General features: G+C 49.8%; 1 protein-coding gene across 1 annotated transcript; it reads left to right on the top strand.

Annotated features, from left to right (window-relative positions):
- Positions 1 to 3,054: 3,054 nt before the first annotated feature.
- LOC107121484 (lisH domain-containing protein ARMC9-like) lies at positions 3,055 to 17,224 on the top strand (the record flags this gene model as incomplete). The annotated part of the gene is made up of 5 exons (XM_015424394.1): positions 3,055 to 3,094; positions 7,869 to 7,956; positions 10,079 to 10,204; positions 12,788 to 12,976; positions 17,181 to 17,224. Coding segments are annotated over exons 2-5 (413 nt in total), but the record flags the coding sequence as incomplete, so codon positions are not given.
- Positions 17,225 to 18,069: the final 845 nt, after the last annotated feature.

Genomic DNA, 18,069 nt, shown 5'->3' with positions numbered 1-18,069 from the left:
TCCGACCCCCATGCTTTATTTTGCTCTGGGGTGAACAGCCACGCCTCCCCCCCCCCCGCGTTATCTGGCCCATGTGACCAGGGCCACAGTCTATTTATCTGGGATATTTCTCTGAACGTCTCTCCTACATGTTATATCGCACGGCCACTACATCGTTTGGTGTACGTTATTTTCCAGGGTTTCTACCTTGCCTCTTCATTACTGGTCTAATACTGTACTAGAAGGATACCCTCTAAGCGGGTCAGTCTAGATGATCTCAAGAGATCCCTAAGTGGTGGCAACTGGCTACCAGGATGCTTTCTGGGAAATCCTTGGTCTAAGGGAGTTTCTCAAAAGGAAAAGCATCTTTCCCCCTTCCTTATGTAATGGTTTTGAGATTTGGTTTTGGATCAGCATGACCTCAAACACATTCCTTCAACTTTTAATGATACCTAAATTCAGCCGATAAAAGGGAGGTTTGCGTCAACTGGAAGACAATGCGACCGGCAACACACTGTGCATGGGAGAAAGCGACACAGAGGTAAAAATACCCAGTTTGTCCTCAACTCACTTTACATCTTGTGTAACAAATTTATCTCCAGAGTTAACAGAATGACTACCATGCAATTTCTGTGCTTTCTGTTTAAAAGGAATATTTTAAAAAGTACTGCCTGGTTTTAGAAAAATAAACAGAGACACTTGCAAGCAACTGGGTACAATTTAATGTACAAGCTAAATTTATCATGGATCTTAAACAGGCATAACAATGGCTGCATAACTCAGTAAACCTCTAAATACCAGTGCTAGGAGGTAACATCAGGGGAAGATAGGGCTGCCAAGTGGGGGCGGGGGGCGGGTAACCCCCCGCTTTGGAGGCCCGATTTCCACCGCCGCGGAATCGGGCCCCGGGGGGGAACTCTGCCCCCCGAAGTGTAGCAACCACGTCAATCACATTCGAGGCGTGGCCCCGATCATTGGAGGGAAAACTCTATGGGGCCACGCTGTCGTGCGCATCGGAGGAGCGCTCCCGGAGCCCGGCGACGCTCCCCCGCTGGTAAGGAGATTTGACTTGGCAACCCTAGGGGAAGAAGAAGAGATTGGATTCATACCCCGCCGCCCTTCGCTACCCAAAGGAGTCTCAGCATGGTTTCCAATCCCTTTCCCTTCCCCTCCCCACAACAGACACCCTGTGAGGTCGGTGGGGCTGAGAGAGCTCTATTGAGAACTGCTCTTGAGAGGACAGCTCTGAGGGAACTGTAACTGACCCAAGGTTATGCCAGCAGCTGAATGTGGAGGAGTGGGGAATCAAACCCGGCTCTCTCTACTTGGCCTCTCTGCCTGGTCATTTGGACTTCCAAAGAAGCTGCTTGGCCACTGTGTGAGATAGGATGGTGGAATAGATGGACCACTGTTCTGATCCAGCAGGGCTCTTTTTACATTCTTATGATGGCCTTGACCCCATACATCCTGCTCTTGGTCTTCCAGAGGAACTGGTTGGCCACTGTGTGAAACGGGATGCTGGACTCGATGGACCACTGCTCTGATCCAGCAGGGTTCTTCTGATGTTCTTCTAAAGGCCTTGGCCTCTCTGCCCTGTTGTTGGCTCTCCAGAGGAACTGGCTGGGCACTGTGTGAGACAGGAGGGTGGACTAGATGGACCACTGGTCTGATCCAGCAGGGCTCTTCTGATGCTCTTATGAAGGCCTCGGCCTCTATGCCCTGTTGTTGGCTCTCCAGAAGGACTGGTTGGGGCCACTGTGTGAGGCAGGATCCTGGACTCGATGGACCACTGGTCTGATCCAGCAGGGCTCTTCTGATGTTCTTACGGAGGCCTCGGCCTCTCTGCCCTGTTGTTGGCCCTCCAGAGGACCTGGTTGGACACTGTGTCAGACAGGATGCTGGACTAGGTGGACTCCTGGTCTGATCCAGTAGGGCTCTTCTGATGTTCTTATGAAGGCCTCGGCCTCTCTGCCCTGTTGTTGGCCCTCCAGAGGAACTGCTTGGCCACTGTGTCAGACAGGGTGCTGGACTAGATGGACCACTGGTCTGATCCAGCAAGGCTCTTCTGATGTTCTTATGAAAGCCTCAGCCTCTGGGCCCTGTTGTTGGCCTTTCGGAGGAACTGGCTGGCCACTGTGTGATATGGGATGCTCGACTAGAGGGACCACTGTTCTGATCCAGCAGGGCTCTTCTGATGTTCTTCTGAAGGCCAGTGCCAGAGTCCACCCTTCAAAGCAGCCATTTTCTCCAGGGGGACCTGATCTTTGTTGCCTGGAATGCAATTCCAACAGAACTCCAGGTGTCCCCTGGATGTTGGCAACCTTAGGCATCCCATCCTCAGTGTTATGCCTTTTCTGGTAACATCCCACACCATGGTGACTCGAGTTGGTCTACCGTTGCAACCTCCAGGGGACGCCTGGAGACCTCCCGGAATCACATCGGATCCCCAGACCAATGTTCCCTCTAAGCTGTGGAGTCCCGTGAGCAAAAATTCTACCTTGTGAGCTACTGGCATTAAAGTTGGGAACAGGTGATTTGGCTACTGCATCATATAGTTTGCTCTGGTGCCGTCTTTCCTGAGCAAAGACAAAAATGTGTGAGCTGAGCTGGCTCACACTAACTCAGCTTAGAGGGGACACTGCCCCAGACCTAACAGATCATTTCCCCTGGAGAAAAATGCCCGCCTTGGAGGGTGGACAACATTATACCTTGCTGAGCTCCAGCCCTTCTCCAAACCCCGCCCTCCCACAAACAGATCTCCAGGAACCTCCCGGGCCAGAGTTGGCAACCTTCACTGGGTCCTAGCGCTTCTTGAAGGAAGGACATTTCCCCAGCATGCACCTGGGCCCCCTCCCCTCCCCCGTTGCCTTTCGGCATCCCCCCGTTGCCAGGACGCAGCACATCCCGCCCCATTCCCTCGGCTTCGGCTTGGCGGACGCCTCCCACGTGATTCTAGAAGCCGTGGCTCGCGATTGGTTCTCAGGCGCCACGTGGCTTTCGCGGCCGTTGGCGAGAACGCGGAGGGGAGGCGGGAGGGGCTGGGCGAAGCTCGTGTTGCTAGGAGACCGGAGCGCGGCCGGGGCCTGCTTCGCCGGGACGGCGGGGCGGGGGTCAGGTAGGGGCGGGATGCGGCGGCGGCGGCTGCCTGGGGGTGGGCACGGGGCTTGGTGGTGGTCCTCCCGGAGTGTTTCTCTTTACAATCACGGGTCGGTTTCCCAAAAGAAAGGCGCCGCTCTTTGCGAGAGCTTGCCCGCACTCTGCACATGGGCAGAGACCCTGTCGGTCCCCCCCCCAAGCTTTCCCCTTTTCTCGGGAATTTCTGCCATCCTCCTCCCGACTATGTTGCTGTGTCTCTGCGTTTTAAAGGAGCTTCACCTGCTGGATTTCTTCCTGGGGGGTGTGTGTCAGTGTTCCCTCTAAGCTGAGTGAGTGTGAGCCAGCTCACAGCTGTTTAGCCCTCGGCTCACGCATTTTCTGTCTCAGCTCAGGAAGGGAGGGCTCCAGAGCAAACTGATTTATGCAGCAGCCAAATTGGCTCGCTCACCACTTTAATGCCAGGAGCTCACAAAGTAGAATTTTTGCTTACACGACTCCACAGCCAGTGTTCCCTCTAAGGTGAGTGAGTGTGAGCCAGCTCACAGTTTTTTTGCCTCCGGCTCACACATTTTTGTCTTCGCTCAGGAAGGAGGGCTCCAGAGCAAACTGATTGATGCAGTAGCCAAATCGTTCGCTCACAACTTTAAGGCCAGTAGCTCACAAAGCAGAATTTTTGCTCACGAGACTCCACAGCTTAGAGGGAACATTGCTTCACAGGGAGCATGGGTGGTGGTCTGTGCCAGGGAATCTGGCCATGGAACTGGGTGGGCTTCTTCAGGGGCCAGCTATGGCCGGATTCACCATTAAGCAGACTAAGCACGTGCTTAGGGCACCGGGGCCAAAAAGGGCACCACAAAGTTGGGAAAAGGGTAAAAAGAAAAAAAGCACGAATGAAGATTTGTAAAAAATAAATGAATGATAAAATTGATAAAACTAGTGCAAATTGATCATGGTGCACCCTAGGGTTATCTTCTGTTTTTTGTTGGCGAGGTGCAGTGTCATAGGCTTAGTTTGTACAGTATATTGTGGGAGCATAGGAATACATATCTGTATTGCTGCAACCTGCATTGTATAGCTGGTCAGACAGGTCAACAACTAAAATGGACTGGGGGTCAGTGTGGAAAGGAGGGGGGCACCAAGATTGGTCAGTCCTTAGGGCACCAGTGAGCCTTCATCCGCCCCTGGGGCCGGCTCCTTCCCCAGGGAGGGTGTTGGGGCTGCTTGAAGACCATGCAAATACAAAGGGAGAATCCAGATTGACAGATGGCGGTGTTTCTCTCTCTCTTAGGAAAATAAACAGGAATTCTGTGCCATTTTTCAAAACCAGGTTGAGTTCAGGAAATTGGTTTCTTTAATTCGTGGAGGGAGCACTTGAAGAAGAAGAGATTGGATTGGTACCCCGCCCTTCACTCGGAGTCTCAGCGTGGCTTACAATCTCCCTTTCCATTCCCCTATCTGGTAACTCAGAAAGGGCTGAGAGAGCTCTTTCGAGGACTGCTCTTGAGAGAACAGCTCTGACAGAACTGTGGCTTGCCCAAGGTCATCCAGCAGCTGCAGGTGGAGGAGTGGGGAATCAAACCTGGTTCTCCCAGACTACCAGGGGACATTTCGTAGAAAAAGAGGTGCAGGAGCTCATTAGCATAACTTGTCAGCATAGCTCATTTGCATATGCCACACCCCCTGATATCACCGGAAGTGTGTCAGAAGGCAACACCCACCGCTCAGGCTCCACTGGACTGTTTTGGATTGCTAGCTATTGGGGGGGGACGTGCAGATCTGCCCTCACAGAGGAGGGAGCGCTTGTATCTGAAGGCGGGCCAGGGTGGGGGCTCTGCGACTTACCTGGCTGCTTCTTGCTCCTCGTGGCCCGACTGAGGGCTGCTGGGAGCAGGGGGTGGGGCTTGTTGCATGTGCCTGCCCCCTGGGCTCCTTACTGCCGGAGCTCCGCTCCTATGTGCTCCCGCAGCACCCTTAACCACTACTTCAAACTGACTTGAGAAAGGCTGAGAAGGGCTTGTTTTGTTAATGCGGTCGTTTTCAATTGTAAGCTGTGTGGAGCATCGGGTTCATTGCCGACTCTGCCTTGAGAAATTCCTGGAGATTTGGGAACACTCCCTGGGGGAGAGATTTCCATTTTATTTATTTACTTCTTTAGTTACATACATACATACAGACATTATTCATAGAACCAAATTTGAGTCCAGTGGCAATTTTAAGAACAACAAAGTTTTGTTCTGGGTATAAGAATTAAACTTTGTTGTACTGGGTGCCAGTGTTCCCTCTAAGCTGAGTTAGTGTGAGCTAGCTCACAGTTTTTTAGCCTCCAGCTGACACATTTTTGTCTTAGCTCAGGAAGGGATGGCTCCAGAGCAAACTAATCTATGCAGTAGCCAAATCGCTGGCTCACAACTTTAATGCCAGTAGTTCACAAAGTAGACGTTTCGCTCACAATACCCCCACAGCTTAGAGGAAGCATTGCTGGGTCTCCAGAATTGAACTTTGTTGGTTTTAAGGGTGCCACTAGACTCAAACTTCATCCTGTTGTTTCAGACTTGCCCAGCAACCCACATTATTCATAGTCTGGCTTTCTCACAGGGACTCAAGGTGAATTATGCATTATTGAGCCAGTACAATAGTGAAAATGGGGCATTCAGTTACCGGTGCGTTAGGATTTTCGAAGTCTGGAACCACCTGAAAGGAACTGAAGTGTGGCGTAAGTATTCACGGGACACATTAAGCGGTACAGAGATTACATAAGAGGATCCTAATTACAATGAGCTAAACACGGCAGTGTAGGGCTGTGGTGGCTCAAGTAGTTAAGACGCTGAGCTGCAGGCCGGAAGGTCGGTAGTTCAGTAGTTTGAGACCTGAGTGCCGTGTGACGGAGTGAGCTCCCATCTCTGGCCCCAGCTCCTGCCAACCTAGCAGTTCGAAAGCAAGAAATTGCAAGAAGATAAATAGGTACCACCTCGGTGGGAAGGAATTAGCCTTCCGTGTGCCTCGGTGTCTAGTCATGCTGGCCACATGACCACGGAAACCTCTCTGGACAGCGCTGGCTCTTCGGCTTGGAAACGGAGATGAGCACCGCATCCCTAGAGTCAGATTCGACTGCCTTTCGAGCAAGGGAAACCTTTACCTAAACACGGCAGTATAGACCACAGTCCTTAATCACTTCTCCAAGTAAGTTTGTAGAAAAGCTCTCCTAGACTCTATGGTATATCATAGAATCTGTCCTCCAAAGCTGCCACTTTCTGCAGGGAAACTGTCCTTTGTTGGCTGGAGATCAGTTGTAATTCTGCGAGAACTCCAGCCTCAACCGTACTCAAGCGGGACTCTGAAGGTTAGGGTTAGAAATGCTCTAAATAAATAGACTTTCTTTCTTAAGGAGGAAGTTTCAAAGCTCCCTCCTCGGTGACCCCAAACTGAGCACGACTGATAAAGACCGACAAAGTTGGGATCTCGCTTCCAGGTGCGTGCATCTCATGGGACAAATCTAGTAGTAATCCTAATCCCAATTTTAAGAGGTGTCCCGTCCCCCCTTCTCTCACTCAATGAGATAAACAGGAATCTTGTGGCATTTGGATGATCACCAGAACTTTAATCCGGTGTAAACCTTTCCTGCCCCCTTCAGAGGTAAGTCTTGGATCCTTGCCTGACCTCTTACGCAACCAGCCTGCCTAAGTCAGGAGGCGATCAGTACCTCTGAAGAAGTGGCCGTCGGAAGCTTTCTGATGGAATAAAACATTATTAGTTTATCAGGTGCAAAAGGAGACTGTGTTTTTGCAGCAGCGGACTAAGCTGATTGCTAAGCTGTGGGATTCTCTTTTGACCTGGGTGTCCGTCTGATCCACGCGTACCGGAGACAAGCTGGTTCAGTTCAGTCCAGAATGTCCCACAGGCTTGGGTTCTGATTCCCTCCCCAATTTTCTGGGTTTCTGCGCTGTGATGTTTGAATCAAGCAACTGAGGTTAACCTTCACTCCCAAGCAAAGGGTGGTTTGCACTCACAGAGAACCAGTTTGGTTTAGAGAATCAGTTTGGTGGTTAGGTGTGCAGACTCTAATCTGGGAGAACCGGGTTTGATTTCCTGCTCCTCCACGTGCAGCTGCTGGTGTGACCTTGGGTCAGTCACAGCTCTTTCAGAGCTGTTCTCTCAAGAGCAGTCCCCGAAAGAGCACTCTCAGCCTCACCTACCTCTTGAGGTGTTTGTTGTGGGGAGAAGAAGGGAAGGAGATGGTAAACTACTCTGAGACTCCTTTGGGTAATGAGGGGTGGGGTATAAATCCAATGTCCTCCTACTCCTCTTCCTTTTTCTTGACTTCAATTCTGAAGCAAGATGAGTTGAGAAACAAAAAAGATCTGAAGTGGGAATAAAATGACGGTATGCTCTATTGTGGAGCTGTGGTGGCTCAAGTGGTTAAGACGCTGAACTGCAGGCTCTGGAAGGTCAGTAGTTCAGCAGTTCGAGACCCGGATGCCTCATGATGGAGTGAGCTCCCGTCTCTAGTTCCAGCTCCTGCCAACCTAGCAGTTCGAAAGCAAGACATTGCAAGTAGATAAATAGGTACCACTTCGGTGGGAAGGGAACAGCGTTCCGTGCGCCTTGGTGTTTAGTCATGCTGGCCACATGACCATGGAAATGTCTTCGGACAGCGCTGGCTCTTCGGCTTTGAAACAGAGATGAGCACCGCAACCCTAGAGTCAGATTCGACTGGCTTTCGAGCAAGGGAACCTTTACCTTTTTACTTTATGCTCTATTGTAAACTATATACATTCATTCTTATTCTGCTACAGGTTCCTCTACTCTGAAATTCACTCTTAGCGTTCGATGATGGGTGACGTTCTAGCTTATGAAGCAGAGCTACTTGGAATGGTGAAGGAGGTGGGTGCTTAATTTTAAAGAGAGAAAAGCAGTTTCTTTAATGTTCATGGCGCTTTCTGGAAGGAGGCCGCAAAGTTCTGCCTGGTGACTCAGAACCCTTAGGCCTCGATGGCACCGTTTCATTGGTGCAATGAAGTATGATACCTACAAGGTAGGCCCAAACGAAAAATACCTGGCACTGGTATTCGGAGGCAGTAAGCTTCTGAATCCCAGTGCCAGGAGGCAACATCATTGAATCATAGAGTTGGAAGGGGGCTGTCATGACTCAGGTGGGGGTGTCACCTGACGCTGCCACCACTCTGGATTTAGGATCCCTTGAGAAGGCCCAGAGGACCCTCCCAAGACCTTCAGACCTCCCTTTTGGCCGAATAACAGGCGTCAGGACCAGGCAGAGTGAAACAAGGAAAATAGTTTATTTTATAGGAGGTCAAACAACAAGGTGCAGAATAATAGCAGTAAGTGGGTGAAAAGAAAAGAAATCAAATGCCCTAACGTGTCTAAATATATGCTGTCCCTAGCTCACTATTCCAAGTGACACTAGACTACTCACCCTTCCCTCAGAATGAGGATTTCTTCCCTCAGCAGCCTTCCTTCTGGCTCTGCCCTCTGGAAGAAAGAACAGCTTCTGCTCTGGCACCAGCCCTTTTGTTCCCCAGCCCTCTTCTTCCCTATTGGTCAATTTTGGCTCCAAAACTGCTCAGGGGCTTCTGGGAGTTGTAGGCCCAGGCTCACCTACTGCTAGCCAGGCTCCCTGGGCCTAGTAGGCTTCAGGTGACACAGCCCTGATCATAACAGGGCCTAGGGTTCCCAAGTCCGAGCGGCGCTCCGGGAGTGCGCGGACGCGTGCGCTGCAACCACATCATCCGGAAGTGACGCAACCACGCCGGATGACCCTCGGATGACCGTGGCCCCGCCCCCAGTGTGCCTGGCGTGGTCACATCACTTCCGGGTGACATGCACATCGCGTGCTTTGGGGGTGGGGTTCCCCCTGGGGCCCAATCTGCTGGCGGCGGGGAACGGGCCTCTGGGGTGGGGGTTTTCCCGCCCCCCGGGGGGACTTGGCAAGCCTAACAGGGCCCTACAGACCATCTAGTCCAACCCCCTGCCCATTGCAGGACCAGCCTAAAGCATCTCTGACAAATACCCGTCCCGCCTCTTCTTGAAAGCTGCCGGCGAAGGGGAGCTAAGCCACCTCCCTCGGCAGCCGATTCCACCTTTGAACCACTCTGACCGTGAAAAAGTGTTTCCTAATCTCCAGCCGATCCCTTCCTGCATGTCATTTAAACCCGTTGCTTCGGATCCTCTCCTCTGCTGCCAACTGCAACAGCTCCTTGCCCTCCTCCAAGCGACAGCCGTTCAAACATTTAAAGAGAGCAGTCAGAGGGAGGCCTCAGCCTCTATGCCCTGTTGCCGGACTTCTGGAGCAGCTGTTTGGCCATTGTGTGAGAATGTAGGGTTACCAGGTCCCCCCTGGTCACTGGTGGGGGATGGAGGGGTAGGGTTGCCATCTCCAGGTTGGGAAACTCCTGGATATTTGGGGGTGGAGCTTGGGTAGGACAGGGACCTCGGTGGGGTACAGTGCCAAAGAGTCTGCACTCCGGAGCATCCCATTTTCTCCAGGGGAACTGATCTGTGTAGTCTGGAGATGAGCCACAATTCCGGATGCTGGACTAGAGGGACCACTGGTCTGATCCAGCAGGGCTTTTCTGAGGTTCTTATGAAGGCCTTGGCCTCTGTGTCCTGTTGTTGGCCCTCCAGAGGAACTGGCTGGCCACTGTGTGAGGTAGGATGCTGGACTAGAGGGACCCCTGGTCTGATCCAGCAGGGCTCTTCTGAGGTTCTTATGAAGGCCCCGGCCTCTATGCCCTTTTGTGGGCCCTCCAGAGGAACTGGTTTGCCACTGTGCAAGAGAGGAAGCTGGACTAGGTGGGCCACTGGCCTGATCCGGCAGGGCTCTTCTGATGTTCTCTCTGTTTGCCAATAATGGTGAGGCCAGTTTTGATCAAAGGAAATCATTCAGAACCTTTGCAGTTTTTGTCCTGACTACCAATTGCTCAGTCCCTTGAAATGGGCATTATTATTCCTGATCTCCCCCGCCCTCAACCTCTTTATTTGCTTGCAGTATCTGGAGTTTGCGGAATTTGAGGATACCGTGAAGTCATTTACAAAGGAATGCAAAATAAAAGGGAAGCCGTTACCGAAAACAGGAGGTGGGTCTGTGAAAGACTCTAAGGCTGTTACCATCCAGGTAAACTCCCACCTGCAGGTTTATCTTTTTTCTAAAGATTGTACTTCTTGGTATTGCCTTCTCTATGCGTTTTGCTGTAGGCTTTGTCAGAGGATCTAATAAAACAAAGTTAAAAGAGATACAGTTACATCAATATTATATCAATTAGAATGAGCATACAAAATATTAATTGGGGAAATACTCTGAGCATGTTATAGGGAGATACTCCCTATACTCTGAGCATGTTATAGAGATACTCTGAGCATGTTATAGGGAACCTAACATATTCTCTAGTGTTAGAGACCCAGTTTGGTGTAGTGGTTAGGGCTGCAGACGTTAATCTAGGAAAACCGGGCTTGATTCCCCACGCCTCCACATGCAGCTGCTGGTGTGACCTTGGGTCAGTCACAAGTTCTCTCAGAAGCAGTCCTCGAAAGAGCTCTCTCAGCTCTACCTACCTCTCAGGGTGTCTGTTGTGGGGAGGGGAAGGAGATTGTAAACCGCTCTGAGACTCCTTCTGATAGTGAAGGGTGGGGTATAGATCCAATCTCCTCTTCTTCTAGGTATGTTCAGTTAGGTAGGTTCATTCTTATTGATGTAATTGTACCTGTTTTAACTTTGTCTTATCGCGAAACATTTTGGGATCCAAGAGGTCAAATAAACCGCTCTGCCTTTCACCTTTGCCTCCTTTTTTCCTCCTACCTGCCGGTGCGGCCTTATTTTCTTCCCAGTCGCTAGCGAGCCAGCTCTTGTGCAGTGTTAACGACAGTGCAAAGATGGAGATGGGTAGTTGTGTTTGTCTGTAGCAGTAGAAAAGAACATGAGTCCAGCAGGTGCACAAAGATTCTGCATTTTGGGGCACCAGAAGCGAGAGCTCAGCCAGCTCAATGGGCACATCAGCTCCTGACATTTTCACCAAGGTTATTTCCTCAGTTTTTGATTTGATTTATTAGACACTAGAGGTGTGCAGGAGCTGCGGTGGCTCAAGTGGTTAAGACGCTGAACTGCAGGCTGTGGAAGGTCAGTAGTTCAGCAGTTCGAGACCCGAGTGTGCCGCATGGTGGAGTGAGCTCCCGTCTCTAGTTCCAGCTCCTGCCAACCTAGCAGTACGAAAGCAAGAAATTGCAAGTAGATAAATAGGTACCGCTTCAGTGGGAAGGTAACAGCGTTCTGTGCGCTTTGGTGTTTAGTCACGCCGGCCACATGACCACGGAAACGTCTTCAGACAGCGCTGGCTCTTCGGCTTTGAAACGGAGATGAGCACCGCAACCCTAGAGTCGGACTCGACTGGCTTTCGAGCAAGGGAACCTTTACCTTTACCTTTTAGGGGTGTGCAAAAAAAAATAAAAATTCGGCCGATTCGGATTCGGCAGGATCGGGCAGAATCAATCTTGGCCGGCAGTAAGACTCCTGCATCTCAGTTTGGTCAGTAGGAGCCGATTCCGGAGTCTTTCGGCCACTCACGTCAATTTCAGCCCCATTATATCCTATGGGCCATTGAAGTCAATGGCAAAAACATAGGGTATATTCTGGGGGCTGGAGGAGAGGGGTTTTGAGGGAGAGGCTCCAAATTCACAGGGTAGCTGCTGGAGCCTCTCTCCATGATACCCACCAAGTTTCAAGAACATTGGACCAGGGGGTCCAATTCTACGGGCCCCCAAACAGGCTGTCCCCATCCCCTCCATTGTTCTCTATGTTGGGGAAAAAAGTTACTTTTCCCCCAGGGTGCTGTTAGTGACTCTGGGGGGGAGGGGGTTTGAGGGAGAGGCTCCATATTTTCAGAGTAGCTTCAGAAGCCTCTCCCCACATAAACCCCCATGTAACAAAGCAATTGGACCCGTGGGCTCAATTCTATGAGCACCCAAACAGGTTACTCCCATTACCTCCATTGTTTCCAGTGGGGAAATCCAGCCAGCAGGACTTAAGGCAGGCAAGCAGGCAGCACCCAGCAGTCAGACTCTCCCAGAGAATGTCAGGGAAAGTGAACTGTCTTGGGAGGTGCCTGTTTGCCATGAGAACAAGTGGCACACTCCAGAACAAGTGGCACTGTGGCAGTGCAAGCATGCCACAGTGCCACACAGAAACCCCAAAAGACCAACAGGAACAACATTTATACAGGCACTGCCCTGTGTAAATTGATGGTAGAACCAGAAGTCCAGGGAGGTAGCAGGTCAGGCCAGGGTAGAGTTGGGTAGAGTTGACTCTCTCTCCCCCCTCCCAAGCAAGGAAGGTGGTGTGCAAAGCAGCACCACAAACCATGCAGGCTGCACATGCGTGCAGCAATTGGCTGGAACTGGCCTCCCCCCCCGAAGCAAAACATAGAGGTAATTATCTTTGCTTAAGGCCGGACGCATAAATATAATCCCAGTGTCTGTTCCATGTGCCTTAATGCTTGTAAAATCCTCATTTTTAAAATAATGCTGATAACTTTATAGGTAAATAAAATTCTTTAATTTCAGGTCTTGTATTGTTAAACATGATGGATGCCCAAAATGAGCGCTTACTCTTGCCTTAGACCCAATGTGCGATAAACTAGATTATGCAGAGATGAGCTTTAAGACCGTAAAGAGGGAATTAATCATATACGTCTCTTCTTTTTGGAAGGATATGCTAGCATCCTTTACCGATGGTGACCAGGATGTCTTCTTTGAACTCTGGGAAGAGCACGTTCCTCCTTCAGTCCGGGACAACGAGGCCATCGCTCAGAAGCTGGAGTTCTACCTTCACATCCATTTTGCCATCATCCTCTTAAAACGTAGCGTGGGGGAGTCTCCTGGCTCATCTCCTTGTTACGTACGTACATTTGATTCTGTCTTAAATCAGCCACGCTGCTTTTTAAAAAATCTGCCTGTAATGATTCCATGTTTTGGTGTGTGTGTTCCTTTAAATGCTTAGTTTGAATGCAGTAATGTGAGAAGAGTGATAGAGGGTGACAAGTGTGATTTGATTGGCTGCTGACTGAGAGTGTGGGAGGAGGGGTGTCTGAGAGGATTCTGTGTGTGTGTCTATGAGGAGATTCTGTGATATGAGAGAGACAAGTATGGAAGAGTTCTGAAGAGAGTCTGTGTGACTCTAAGAGTTATGAAGGATTCTGTGTGTAAAGTTTGAAGAGTGAGCATAGTCTATGTGACTATGGAATTCTGAGTCTAATTCTGTGTGAATAAGACCAACAGTTTAGTCTGTGTGACTAAGAGAGTTGATTCTATTCAGTGTGAATAAAACAAAGAGACTGTGTGGCTATATATATGAGTGTATAAGCCTGTCAGAGTGGAGTTTGGAGTCTGAGAGACTGTTTGTGGCACCAAGTTTTGCCAGTTACATTTACAAGTTCCTTTCGGCAGCAGTTCAAAATAACCAGAAACCTATTTTGTTCCTTTTTTAAAAATTCAGTTTATTAATTTTTATAGTGAACAATGATACAGAAGATTAATTTTCCAGCAGTCTATTATATTATTCACCCCCTTTTATTAATAGAAACCTATTTTGTTCTTTATTAAATAAATCCATTTTTGTTTAAACTTATCCCAGAAATCAGTACAGTACTTCCTCAGGGCCACATAGTCCTCTGAAGTGCCCAGACCCTTTTTGGTCATACTACCAAAAGAGAGAGAATTGGAATTTTTAATCCCTGGTGGCAGCAGAAAACTACCAAGTTTATATACAGAGAGACTGTTTAAAGGTAAAACCGTTTCCCCGATAAGCAAGGACGTCACATTGCCTTGAACGACAGATGCGTTTCTGTGTCTGTGTACAGCCCGTTCGCGTCATGCCACCGCTTTTCAAGGAAGCTCTCAGTTCAGGGTTGCGGATTTGACCTTCCTCTTGAGGTGTCAGAACTGCGTCTGGGCCCTCCTGCTTCATGGTGCTGGTGGACGTTTAGAAGAGTGAATATTCCTCCGCATGCAAAAGTGCCCTCTGTGGAGGAAACTGGCATGTCAGACCAAACAGTTAAGAATGTATAGAATGTAATTAAGAGAACATAAGAACGTAAGAGAAGCCAATGTTGGATCAGGCCAGTGGGCCATCCAGTCCAACACTCTGTCACACAGTGGGCAAAAATACCAGGTGCCATCAGGAGGTCCAGCAGTGGGGGCAGGACACTAGGAGCCCTCCCACTGTTGCCCCCACCCCCCAGGCACCAAGAATACAGAGCATCCCTTGCCCCAGACTGAGAGTCTATAAGAACGTAAGAGAAGCCAATGTTGGATCAGGCCAGTGAGCACCAGCACCTTGAAACGGATCCGGAATTCGATAGGCAGCCAGTGCAGGTCGTGCAGCACCGGGCGGATGCGAGCCCACACAGGCGTCTCCGTCAACCCCCGTGCCGCCGCGTTCTGCACTAGGTGCGACTTCCGGAGCAGAGCCAAGGGCAGCCCCACGCAGAGAGAGCTACAGTAGTCCAGTCTGGAAGTGGCCATTGCACGGGTGGCTGTAGCTAGGTTTCGTGGGGTGAGATAAGGGGCCAACCACCTGATCTGCCTCAGATGAAAAAAGACCGACCCGGCAGTGGTGGCGACTTGGGCCTCTTCGCCCTCGACGTTGGCACCAGTGGAGCCCCATCGAAGGCTGGGAGCCTGATTCCCTGCCTCAGTCCCTGGCGGCTCAGGTGCGGGACCTCCGTCTTCGATGCATTTAGCTTCTTTCAGCTCTGGTCCAACCAGTGTTCCCTCTAGGCTGAGTTAGTGTGAGCCGGCTCGCAGTTTTCCAGCCTCCAGCTCACACTCCTTTGTCTGCGCTCAGGAAGGGACGGCTCCAGAGCAAACTGATTTACGCAGCACCCCGATCGCTCGCTCACAACTTGAATGCCAGCAGCTCACAAAGTAGAATCTTTGCTCACGAGACTCCACGGCTTAGAGGGAGCATTGGTCCCAACCATCCAGCCGGGGCCTGTAACGCCCCGTCCAGATCACGTGGGGCTGTGTTTGGGCAGCCGTCCATCAGTGTAAGTGTCCAGAGAGCGGCAGGGAAAACATTTGTGTGTTTTAGCAGTTTCTCATTCCAGTTTCCCTCCCTTTCCCCTTTCTCCAGTCCCTCTGGTTCCTGCACCCCTTCAAAAACAGGCCTCCTGGGCTTTGAGATACCGCTAACGCCTGAAGTTCTCTTCCTAAACATCTGGCAAGATGTTACAATTCCGCGCATTCGACAAGAGCTGGTCCTAAGTTTATTGTAGCGGCAAGGATGTGTATTGCAGCAAAATGGAAAGCAAAACAAGCTCCCACGATGGAAAACTGGTTAGCAAAAATCTGGGATATCTTCATAATGGAAAAGATCACAGAAAATATACACAGCAATACCACTCATATGCGAAATGGGAACCATTTATTGAATATGTCACAGCATCTGCCATTCAGCCACATAATCCGATCTGCCTTAAACTAATCTGTGTATAAGAAACACATAACTACCACCACCCCATACCAGTCAAATGGGTTCAACAAATACGTGAGAGATACCACACGCAAACTTGGAAGCCACAAGGAATCTAACGACAGATTGTAAGGGTCTAACATAAGTAATGCAAATGTAACAATGCATTATGTCAAATTACCCCGTTTGTAAGCTGCACTGCTATTACTCCATTCTTGTATAGTCTGTTGAAATACTAATAAAAATTATTTAAAAACAAAAAAACCAGCCCTCCTGCGAAGGAGCTGCCTCAAATACTTCTGTGCTATTCAGTCCATGCAAATGGATTCCCATATCCAACCAATCCAAAGCCTTTTATTGGCATGTAAATAAGGATTTGTTGTTGTTCAGTCGCACAGTCGAGTCTGACTCTTCACGGCCCCATGGACCAGATCACGCCAGGCCCTCCTGTCTTCCGCCGTCCTCTGAAGTTTGCTCAACTTCATGTTCGTTGCATCTATGACACTGTCTAACCATCTCACCCTTTGCCGTCCCCGTCTTCTTTGACCTTCAATCTTTCCCAGCATCAGGGTCTTCTCCAGTGAGTGCTCCCTTCTCATTGGGTGGCCAAAGTATTTGAGCTTCAGCTTCATTATCTGGCCTTCCAGGAAACAGTCAGGGTTGATTTCTTTTAGGACTGACTGATTTGATCTTCTTGCAGTCCAAGGGACTCTCAAGAGTCTTCTCCAGCACCATAGTTCGAAAGAATCTATTCTTCGGCGCTCAGCCTTCCTTATAGTCCAACTCTTGCAGCCATACATGACTACTGGGAATACCATTGCTTTGACCATGCGGACTTTTGTTGGCAGGGTGCTGTCTCTACTTTTTATCATGCTGTTTAGGTTTGCCATCGCTTTCCTCCCAAGGAGCAGGCGTCTTTTAATTTCATGGCTGCTGTCACAGTTTGCGGTGATCTGGGATCCCAGGAACGTGAAGTCTGTCACTGCTTCCACGACTTCCCCTTCTATTTGCCAAGGAGTGATGGGGCCGGATGCCATGATCAATTTTTTTTTTATTTTGAGCTTCAATAAATAAGGATACAGTAATCTAAATACAAAATCATGCAGAGTAAAATTAAAATTGCATAGTAACATCATAATAAAACCTAATTCATAATATCACTTATCAGGCCGTAGGACCGTGGCGCTGCAGAGAAACTTTGCTACTATTTCAGTTATTTCTGTATCTGGATTCATATCAATTGGGTTCCGATATATGCCGGATTCTGCGTAACAGTTGCCGTTGCTTCCCAGGCGACAGTAGTCTAAATACAAAACCATGCAGAGTAAAATTAAAATTGCATAGTAACATCAGAGAGTAACATCATAATAAAACCTAATTCATAATATCACTTATCAGGCCGTAGGACCATGGCGCTGCAGAGAAACTTTGCTACTATTTCAGTTATTTATTTTATTTCCTTCAGTTTGTATCCCGCTCACCCCCTTAGGACTCAGCGGCTTGCATGTTTCAATTAACACAAATTTCTGTATCCGGATTCATATAAATTGGGTTCCGATATATGCTGGATTCTGCGTAACAGTTGTCGTTGCTTCCCAGGCAGCTGACGTCTTTCTTCTCCTGCCCTTAGAACAAAGCAGCGTCGGACGACTGTCCATCTCGGAGACCTTTGTGGTGGGTTGTGTCCTGGTTGGTCATAAGAACATAAGAGGAGCCCTGCTGGATCAGACCAGTGGCCAATCAGTTCCTCTGGACAACCAACAACAGGGCAGAGAGGCCGAGGCCTTCCTAAAAACATAAGAGGAGCCCTGCTGGATCAGACCAGTGGTCCTTCTAGTCCAGCATCCTGTCTCACTCAGTGGCCATCCAGTTCCTCTGGAGGTCGTACAAAAGGGTAGAGAGGCCAAGGCCTTCATAAGAACCTCAGAAGAGCCCTGCTAGATCTGAGAAATATTTCCTCCTCCATCTCGGAGACCTTTGTGGTGGGTTGTGTCCCGGTTGGTCATAAGAACATAAGAAGAGCCCTGCTGGATCAGACCAGTGGCCAACCAGTTCCTCTGGACAACCAACAACAGGGCAGAGAGGCTGAGGCCTTCCTAAAAACATAAGAGGAGCCCTGCTGGATCAGACCAGTGGTCCTTCTAGTCCAGCATCCTGTCTCACTCAGTGGCCATCCAGTTCCTCTGGAGGGCCAACAACATGGCAGAGAGGCCGAGGCATTCCCATGGTAAGAACCTCAAAAGAGCACTGCTGGATCTGACACTGGTTGGGCCCTGTGTGAGACAGACCAGTTCCTCTGGAGGTCCAACAACTAGGCATAGAGGCCGAGGCCTTCATAAGAACATCAGAAGAGCCCTGCTGGATCAGACCAGTGAGGGTCCCTCTAGTCCAGCCTCCTGTCTCACACAGTGGCCTACCAGCACCTCTGGAGGGCCAACAACAGGGCAGAGAGGTTGAGGCTTTCCCCTGATGTTTCCTCCTGGCTCTGGGATTCAGAGGATTAGTGCCTCTGAATATGG

The sequence above is a fragment of the Gekko japonicus genome, unplaced genomic scaffold, assembly GCF_001447785.1.
Source record: "Gekko japonicus isolate JY-2015 unplaced genomic scaffold, Gekko_japonicus_V1.1 scaffold6508, whole genome shotgun sequence".
Lineage (NCBI taxonomy): Eukaryota > Metazoa > Chordata > Lepidosauria > Squamata > Gekkonidae > Gekko > Gekko japonicus.
Note: the sequence above shows the minus strand (reverse complement) of the source record. Positions and strands in the feature narration are given on the sequence as shown.